The 9,550-nt window shown below is 49.1% G+C and overlaps 2 protein-coding genes across 21 annotated transcripts in view; one reads left to right on the top strand and one right to left on the bottom strand.

Moving 5' to 3' along the window:
- Positions 1-316: 316 nt before the first annotated feature.
- PDCD5 (programmed cell death 5) lies at positions 317-5,715 on the top strand. The gene is made up of 6 exons (XM_002721138.5): positions 317-601; positions 1,386-1,423; positions 3,605-3,666; positions 4,431-4,522; positions 5,189-5,260; positions 5,559-5,715. The coding sequence occupies exons 1-6, from the start codon at positions 536-538 to the stop codon at positions 5,604-5,606; spliced, it is 378 nt and encodes a 125-aa protein (XP_002721184.1). The 5' UTR covers positions 317-535; the 3' UTR covers positions 5,607-5,715.
- A 1,493-nt stretch (positions 5,716-7,208) lies between these two features.
- The window catches only part of ANKRD27 (ankyrin repeat domain 27), a 54,187-nt gene continuing 51,845 nt past the window's right edge, over positions 7,209-9,550 (bottom strand). For 7 of the 20 annotated variants that reach the window (XR_011384333.1, XM_070063557.1, XM_070063554.1 and 4 more), the window contains one exon: positions 7,209-8,449. Coding sequence is in view for 19 of the 20 variants with exons in the window: in XM_070063557.1 (XP_069919658.1) it covers positions 8,225-8,449 (225 nt within the window). In the remaining variant the exon portion in view is untranslated. Of the gene's footprint in view, positions 9,506-9,550 lie in introns of all 20 variants that reach the window. The other 13 variants (XM_070063570.1, XM_070063565.1, XM_070063553.1 and 10 more) reach the window with 5 other exon arrangements.

Here is a 9,550-nt window from a genome sequence, read left to right as displayed (position 1 = left end):
GTGGGCGAGCGCCGGGCTTCGACCTCCCCGCGCTCCCGCCGCCCCGTAGGCCACGTGGTTCCGCGTTACGTCGGTGCCGGGTAACGATGGCTACAGCCCAGCGTCAGGACACTCCCATCACCCCGCGGGGCCCCTCAGAGCGCCTTGGTGGCGCCTCTGTAACCTGCGACAATGGACGGCTGGCCCATTACAGGCCAACTAAGTGTACCTGTCACTGTTATCCTAGTGGACGCCTTAGTGTTCATTTCACTTTCTCCCCCAAGGCGAAGTCTCCGCCCCAAGCTTCTGCCCGCGGCCCCGCCCCCAGCCTCCATCTGCGCCAAGAATCGATCGCGGGATCAGGCCTCTCCCTGGCGCCCTAGCGGCGGCTGGGGGGGGCGGTGAGTGTCTGGCTCCGGGCTGGATTGGTGATGCCTAGGGCGCTGCGTGCGCCTGCGCAGTGCTGAAGGCCGCGCTCGCGCTGACGGGCTGCCGGAGCTCCTTCAGAGTGAGCGGGAGACTAGCCGAGGCTTCTCGTGCCTCCTACGGACACAGCATGGCGGACGAGGAGCTGGAGGCGCTGAGGAAGCAGAGGCTGGCGGAGCTGCAGGCGAAGCACGGGGTGAGCGCGCCCGCCCTCGCCCAGCCCGGCCCCTGCGGGGCGCCGCCCTCGCCCGGAGTGGAGGGCGCGGCCTCAGGCGGAGGCTCCCGGCGCCGCGGCCGGGTTGTGCCCCGCGGTCCGGGGCCCCGGCTGCTGCCCCCCGGCTGCCTCGTGGAAGGAGGGCTCCGTCGCCCGCCTCAGTCCCTGTCCGCGTCGCGTGGGGGGCTGGCGGCGGCGACCGCCTGCGGGCCTGCCTGGGTCTGGGGTCCCGGCCGGCCGGGCGTTAGTCAGCAGGTGCCCTCAGCGGTGCTGGCCGAGCAGGAATCCGCTCTTAGAGAACCCAGCAGGCCTGAGCCCTGGAGAGGGTCCGCCCGGAGGGAGGCGGGGGCCACCGGACCTTGGACGCGAAGCCCCCTGACCCGGACTCCGGGCGGAGGGGCGAGGGGCGCCGTGGCTGGCCGGGGTGGCCGGGAAGCCCTTCGTGGCGGGGGGGGGGGTCCTCGGCGTCCTGACCCCGGGGCGCAGGTGTTCCCCAGAGTGACGCGGAAAGGTACGGTTCGGGGGTACAGGAAGCCCCTTCCTCAGCGTGGTTTGGATTCTCAAATATTCCATTGGATTATGATTTTCGAAGCCCGACACACGAGGGGGAACTCGTTCTGCGAAGCCCCGTGTAGCATTATTTGGTGAACCGTCGCCAGCACTGCACGGGGCGGAAACACTAGGTCGTTCCTAGTTTTGGTGTTTTTTTTTTTTTTTTCCCCTTTCTGTGCAGTTAGTCAATTGAAAGGTGAAATTATTTTTTCAGGATCCCGGCGATGCAGCGCAACAGGAAGCAAAGCACAGGTATGAACTGGCACTCTGCACTGTTGGGAGCGTGGTTCTGCCGCGCGCGCGCGTGTGTGTGTGTGTGTGCACGCGGTATTTAACAGGTGTGTGCAGCTTCCTGGGATAGTGCTTTTCCCATAAATGACCACCAGGGTAGCTTCATTAGTAACTGGTTAATGAAATAAACATGTATGGAGCCCCCCTTAAAAACTTGGATTGCAGTCAGTGGTTTTTGTTGTTTTATGCCTAACCGGGATCATCTGAAAACGAGTAAAATAGTGGGAGCGCTCCGGGAGTGGAGCGCAGCGGGGTCCAAGTGCTCCCCCGCTGGTGGTCCGGCAGTGAATACCACCATTACAGGCGTCTCGCTGCTGTTTCACCCCAGCCAGGAGCACGCACTTCACACAGGTGCGGGTCCATGACTAAATATCTAAAGACCCCAGCTTGTGACCTGTTTAGAAATTGTGGTAAAAAACAAGTAACATAAAATGTATCATTTCTGCCATTTCTGAGTGTGCTGTTGAGTGGCCCTCCCTGTCCTGTGCAACAGCTCCCTAGAATGTCTTCATCTTGGAAAACAAACTCTGTGGTCGGCTCCCCCTCTCCCCCTCCTCCTGTCCCGCCACCTCCTGGTGCCTTCACTCATTCAGCAGACCCTTGCTGAGCACTGGGTTTGTGTCAGGCTCAGGGCTCTGTAGAAACTGACAAGGCAGAGGGAAGCAGTCAGGAGAAGCCCTGTAGTGAGCGGGCAGTACAGAGAAACCAAAACGACGTGGCTTTCATCCCTTCTAAGGTGTACTTTTTGTCTTTGTTTTCTTACAAGTTAGCATCTGAATATGGGGTGCATTTTATAATCAGTTAATTTTGTCCTGGATTTCCCCAGAGAGGATTTACTTTTGCGACTGCCATCGCTGGGGCACATTTCGGAGACTTCTTAAATCCAAACTACCAACCTGGGGGTGCGGTTCAAACAACAGTTCTGCAAGAGCAGAGCTTGGAGTTGAGATTCTCAGAGGCCCTTTTTCCCTGCCTCCCCTCGGGCCAGATGATACAAGCTTCCTTGTTGTCCTTTTCCGCATGATTGGGTTATTTCTTGTTTACCTTGTACTGAGGATGTTGCTACTTGATTCCCCAGGTGTCTGTCTTAACAACTGCTGGTGCCTTCCCTTCGGTGAGGTCCAGTACTAGTAGTTAGTGGCAGGGCTCAAGCACACAGGAGCTCTAAACCATGCTTCATGAATGAAGGGCCCCAGCCCTCCCTCTGATTCAGCCAGAGCATCTCTGTTCTGTGTATTAAGTTCCTGGAAGGGCTTTATTGGGGGGGGGGGGGGGTGGGCAGTCTGGTACTTGGGTAGTGGGAAGAAGCAAGGACAGTGCAGAGTAACCATTTTACTCCCCCTCCTCATCTAAGAAACAAGCTAGAGTCCTGAAGTACAGGATGGGGTCTGGATGGTCAGTTGCCTGTGCCTGCTTCACATAGCCTCCCTGGCATCAGCATCCTTCCAAATGCCGGCATCCTTTCCATAGTGTCTTTTTAAAATTTTTTTAATTTATTTTTGGAAGTCAGAGAGAGAGGGAGAGAGCTTCCATCCACTGGTGCATTTCCCAAGTTTTGGCCACAACGACCAGGGCTGGGCTAGGCTGAAACCAGAAGCCAGGAGCTTCATCTGTGACTGCCAGCTGAGTGCAGGAGCCCAGGGACGTGGGCCGTCTCCGCTGCCTGTCCAGGTGCATTAGCAGGGAGCTGCTGGATCAGAAGTGGAGCAGCTGGAACTTGAATTGGTACCCAGGTGGGAAGCTGGTGTCACAGGCGGTGGCTTAATCCATTAACTCCATAACACCAGCCCTCCCTCTTGTTTAAATATTTATTTTTGGAAGCCAGCATTGTAGGCCAGGGGTGTGGGGGACCACCACACGTTTCTAGCATCTGTCACACGCTGTGCACTTCAAAAATCACTGGTAATGGTGGTTGAACTGAAGCTCCATCCTGAGTTAGGAAAATGTAGCACTTACCTTGCAGCCTGGTCGGCGTGCACCCGTATGTCGTAAGGTTGGTTGAGGGCAGAGCACGCACCGTAGCAGTCCGTGTATACCGTAGATGTCTGCTTGGGAAACACTGCATGAGTTACTGTTCTGTCTGTTCAGCAGAAATGCTGAGAGCTTAGTTCTAATTTTGTTTGACCTATGTTTCTGTTGTAGGGAAGCAGAGATGAGAAACAGTATCTTAGCCCAAGTTCTGGATCAGTCAGCCCGGGCCAGGTGTAAGCATCTTCAGCTTCCTGTTTCCATAACGTTGGCTTGTCAGTTTAATTGGGAGATGCGCATGCAGTTACTGCCGTATCTAGATTAAGTACGCGTTTAACCTAAAAAACATGCAATAGATTTTTGTAAAAAGTGTAAAATCTGTAAACCTATAGAAATGTATTTAACTGTTCAAATTACCTGCTCAGTTCTCTTAACCAAGGAAATATCCTCCAAGTGCATGTTAGGTAAAATTTATAGGAAACACTTCTTAAAGAGTAGCAATCAGAAAGTTGCTCCTATTGACGGGGTGTTGGAACCTAGAGGTGCATTATATTCTCAATTACAGTCTGTGTTTGGGGTGTTCTTAATAAAAACCAGAAAGAATAAAATGAGCCATTCAGACTAAGCTGGTTCTCATCTTGCACCTTGAAGTCCAGTTTGAGTTTTGAAGAGACAGCTGTAGGTGTATCGTCATCACTACTACACACTGATAGACAAGTTGCCTCTCAGAGGGCAGACTTACACTTCTGGAGGCTGAGAACTTAGTTTACCAGGTTTAACTGCAGGCCCACCGCTATCTCCATGTGACTTTGCGATTGACAGGCCTGACCTTCAGTTCTCTCAGGTTCTGAGAGGGGTCACAACACTGTCAGCTTCACTGGTTCAGACACACTCAGGGGCTTGTGCAGTGCTCTGGAAATGTCAGCACATAGTTTAAAGGTACAATATAAGTGCATTTAATTTTGACACCTTTTGCATATGTATTTTTTTTTTTTTTCAGTAAGTAACTTAGCACTTGTAAAGCCTGAAAAAACTAAAGCAGTAGAAAATTACCTTATACAGATGGCAAGATATGGACAACTGAGTGGGAAGGTATGTTATCCTGTTTTATCAAAACATGGCTTCAAAAGGTCAATTTCATATTCATCAGATGATAGAATTCTTGCTGAGTCATTCCATAAAGAAATTTTTAAAGGAGAGAATCATCATACCCACCGTAAATCCTAAATAATTGCCTTTCCTAAAATCCTTAGCTTCTCTTCATCCCTGACACTGCTGTGGAACCTTGGTGTCGGTACTAGGTTAAACCGTTGCTCCTGCACTGGAACCAGGTTTATCAGTAATGCTGGCGAACATTTGCCAGTGTGGGGAAAGTCAGGCTTGTTCGGCAGAACCCCTCAGTCACTCTATGTGTCGCTATAACGCCGTGCACGCTGCATGTATTCTGTGAAGCCCTCCTGCACTCCCAAACCCTCTGCTGCCCTCAGCCTAGCAGGATCAGCCCTTTCCCCTGAGCCCCTCACACCAAGAGCCACACGTGTGGGAGACGGTGGGTGGATTTTGAGATTATTCCTTCAAGATGGCATCTAAGCTTCTCAGGGCAGAGGTGGTCTGTTTGTACCCCAGACAACACAGCAGTGTAGTGAACATGATTGGTACTTCTGTTGATGATGATGAAGATGTTCTTCATATTTTTTTACTTTGAAATGGTAAATTCTTTGTTTAAAGAAGTCCTGTTTTTCCTTCTGGTTATCCTAGGTATCAGAACAAGGTTTAATAGAAATCCTTGAAAAAGTAAGCCAACAAACAGAAAAGAAAACAACAGTTAAAGTAAGTTTCCCAAATGCACGTGGCAAAAGAAATGTTAGTGTTGGATGCACATCCGCCCTATCAGAATCTCTCAGCCCGTAGACACTTTCGTCTTGTAACACTGGGAAGTTTTGGAAAAAAGGCGGAATATATTGAAGGGGGTGGAAGGCTTTTGTCTCCCAGCCGCACCCTTGTAGGTCACTGAGTGGTTTTAAGGCACACAGAAGTGTCTTGCTAAAGAAAGTGGATGTTTTTCTTCTCAGGAATCTGAGCTATGATTTATTAGACATGTTATGACACTCATTTCATCTTCCCCCAGTTCAACAGAAGAAAAGTAATGGACTCTGATGAAGATGACGATTATTAACTAAAAAACTGTTCAGAAACTGGAACTTAATGCAACAGATCTGATAACATGTTTACCTTGTTTATTGTCTATATGCCTTTTAAAAAATAAACTTGTTATGCAAAATAAAGCCATTCAGGCAAGTTGTTTTAGTACCATAGCCAAGGGACCAGGAGATCTGCACTTTGACTCTTCCCCCTACACCATCAAAAGCTTTCAATGTGTAGCAGCATGGATTTATCCTTCAGAGTTGTGACTAAGGATTAGGTAGGGAAATGTCCTTAGCAGACAGAAGCTGCTCCAGCACTCTTCAGCGAGAAGAAAATAGCAGTGACCTGTTACATGGCGGAATTAAGACCCACGGATGGAACTGAATCAGCTTTAACATCTGACCACAGCTAGTATTTCCAAGACTAGGTTCTGAAAGCAAGCAAGTCATTTCTCTTCCTGCAGTACTTACATTTGATGTGAGGAAACTCCTGGTTTTAATCCTTCATAACCTGCTTTTTGAGGCATTGAGATTAAATTGTCTAACAAGTATCATTTCCATCCAACACAACTAAATAATAGTTCCACTAATAAAAATAATCAAATTCAGTAGGACATAACTGGTAGTACTTAACAATAAGAAACACGTTTGTAAGAGAAATGACTTTTAAAATTCAGTTGAGACAGTTCAACAGTTAAAATGTTTTGGTAGAAGTGTTCTGAGTTCTTAACTGATAAGGTTGCGGAAGGCTTCACATATATGTTACTGCTTATTTTGTGTTTCCACTTACTCATAAATTTAACTTGTAAAGGATCAACTAAACTGTTCAGTGCAATCTTTTGGACATCTTCATCTTGTGAGACAACCCACGAATATGTTCATAACGTGAGTAAGATGGATGGGATTAGTATCAGAACTGTGATGGGAAATGTGGTTCATAGTCCTCATCTCTGATTTAGCCAGCAGAGCTGTATTTGAGATTTACTGTATTGAATTTGTAACTACAGTTGAAGAAAGTCAGTGCTGGAACAAGTGCAACCATTCCTCAATAAACCAATGAGTAGAACCATCAAGAACGTTTTTTAAAGGAACACAGGATTATCAGAGTCAAAATTTGGAAGGAGGGGTGCAGGAAGAGGGGCACACATACTTGGCACAGCAGTTAAGAGGTGGCTATTAGAGTGCCTGGGTCTGTGTCCTGGCTCTGCTCCCAGTTCTAGACGCATGCTAATGCATACTCTGAGACACGGTAGAAGTACTTGGGTCCTTGATATCCACATGGGAGATGGATGGAGTTCTAGGCTCCTGGCTTTGGATTGGCCCAGCTCTGGCTGTTGTGGGCATTTGGGGAGCAAACCAGCAGATGAGAGATTTCTAAGTGTGGGTATCTCTGCCTTTCAAATAAATTCTAAAAAATTTTTAAAATTTGGTCAGGAGTTTTAAAAATTCCAATTACAGGCTGATTTTGCTTTAGGTCTCATGTAAAAATGCTGGGGGGACATTAGATGATTTTTAGCAACTTTGTTATAAGCTGCTTGCAGCTACTGACAGCAATGGGTTTTTAAATGGTTAAATCTTTGAAAGGCACTTACGAACAGTTCTACAGCGCATTAGAAAAGTATACCATGACACACTCAGAATCATAAAGTTTACTATTTCTTTTCCATCATTTGGCACATTTCCAAGGCACATTAGAAAATTAGAAATCATAAATTACTTTGTAGAAAAATAATCACCGCTCCTTTCTATACATACACAAGTATTTCCAAGAACATGCACAAAACCGTTTCCTTATTACAAAGTTATCTGAGGAGGTACTCAGGACAAACCCATGTTTGCAGCTCTAGACCAGTAACATAAAAAAATAACAGTGTAATCTATAGAAATTTATAAAAAGGAATAAGTGGCCATAAATTCTAACCTAAAGTAACTTTGACCTGGTTTGTGCTGTTTGGATTTGAATCAGAAGACTAAGAAAAGATGTGCCAAATCGACTCTAGTAACCATCTGTCGGGTGTGACATTTAAGGGAGGTTCTCAAAAGAAAGACATTCCTGGAAACACTTCTGCGAGTACGCGTGTGCAGTGCTGCGGGAAGAAAATTATACCCAGCTTCTTCCATATTCATGGTGTAGGCTGGTTGTAAGATGTCGCTACAATGAACATCACAATGGCATTTAGGCATCTTTGGGTTCAAGTCTTGCTTTTACAAAGGAACGTTTTCCAGGCCCTGTTTGTGCATTCAGATGTGACATTTCTGCCTGGCCCCCATGGTACCATGAAACCTAAACTGCTTCTCTTCAGCTCACCCCAAGTCGGGGAATTGTCTTAGCTTGCGGTTTGCTGGTTCATACTGGTTCATACACATCCCAGAGGCGTAGCCCCTGACAGCAGGAGGTGGTCCTGCTCAGGCACTGAGACCCACACCCGGACTTGAGGATCTGGCCATGAACACTGGAATTTCTGTCCATTCTTGATCACATGCGGTCATTAGCCTTGAAGAGGGCAGTTGAAGGGTCTTGTCTCCTTTCCTTCGCCCCAGAAAATCCTCTCTTCAAGCCAGTTATTTGAGGGTGCTAGCGTTAGCACCAGGCTGAGCTCGTGCCCAGCACCTGGTATACTCACTTGGCCACAGATTTAACAACCCCTGATTACTGCTGGGACTGGGAATTACTGGCCTCTTGGGGCGTGGCAGGGTGGCCAGCGGTGTCAGGGCCCTCGACTGTGTGTCTGCGCTGCAGCCGCCTGCTGCCTGCCTTTGCTGGAGCAGTCTGTCTGAGCCCAGGCGGCTCGCTGCTTCCCCCGTCCGCGGTCTGAGGCCGGCTCGGCTCCGGCAGGATGTTACTCTGTCTCAGGGTGTCTCCTTGCCTCTCTGGCTAAAGAAAAGGTACAAGTCAACCGATGTCTGCACCGTCCTTTCGTCAGCACCGCTGTGCGCTCACTGTGGCAGGGTGCTCCGTCCTGGGTGGGATCATCCCAGTTCTGACATCCCCGTGCTGACAGACGCTGGGCCTCCCACCAATCTGCAGGCCTGTCAGCTAAGCTGTGGGACATTAAATATGAGATCAAAATTCGCCATGTTGAGAAGAACCACTGATTTCTCTGAAACAAGTTTGAATTTTTTATGTGTTTGTCCCAACAAGCATCTGCCACAGCTGTAAATTCTATGTCTCACCAGCAAGGAGGGAAACTTTTTGCTGGCAAGTCACCTCACTGGCCCCTGGACTGTGTACCAGCCTTCCATCTACAACATGATGCGACAGAAAGATGGCCACAGAGAGCCTCCCCATGCAGCATTACCCCGTGCTCGGGGGTGCTCGCTACTCATCCCTTCCCTTCGAGCTCACAGCACAGGGCGGCTGCAAGGATCCCACTACCCCACACGCACTGCAGCAGCCCGCGCGTGCCTCACCCTGGCCCCTCGCACCTGTGTGTCTCCACCTGGAAAGGTATTAAATATAACAGCCAATGATGTCTGTAGTCTGGACTGTTCTACTCAAGACTGTATTTTCTGTAGCTGCTAACCCTTGTGTGGGATAAGGAAATGAAGATGACTATCAAGGGGACGTGTGTTTACCATGGATTACTTTTGGAAAAGCCAGGTTTTAAAAAATAGGATTATCATGGCCGGTGCCGCGGCTCAATAGGCTAATCCTCTGCCTGCGGCACCGGCACACCGAGTTCTAGTCCCGGTTGGGGCGCCGTATTCTGTCCCGGTCGCTCCTCTTCCTGTCCAGCTCTCTGCTGTGGCCAGGGAGTGCAGTGGAGGATGGCCCAAGTGCTTGGGCCCTGCACCCACATGGGAGACCAGAAGAAGCATCTGGCTCCTGGCTACAGATCAGCTCGGTGCGCCGGCCACAGCGGCCATTGGGGGATGAACCAATGGAAAAGGAAGACCTTTCTCTGTCTCTCTCTCTCACTGTCCACTGTGCCTGTCAAAAAAAAAAATAATAATAATAATAGGATTATCAGACAGG

The sequence above is a fragment of the Oryctolagus cuniculus genome, chromosome 18 (genome assembly GCF_964237555.1).
Source record: "Oryctolagus cuniculus chromosome 18, mOryCun1.1, whole genome shotgun sequence".
In the NCBI taxonomy this organism is placed as follows: Eukaryota; Metazoa; Chordata; class Mammalia; order Lagomorpha; family Leporidae; genus Oryctolagus; species Oryctolagus cuniculus.
Note: the sequence above shows the minus strand (reverse complement) of the source record. Positions and strands in the feature narration are given on the sequence as shown.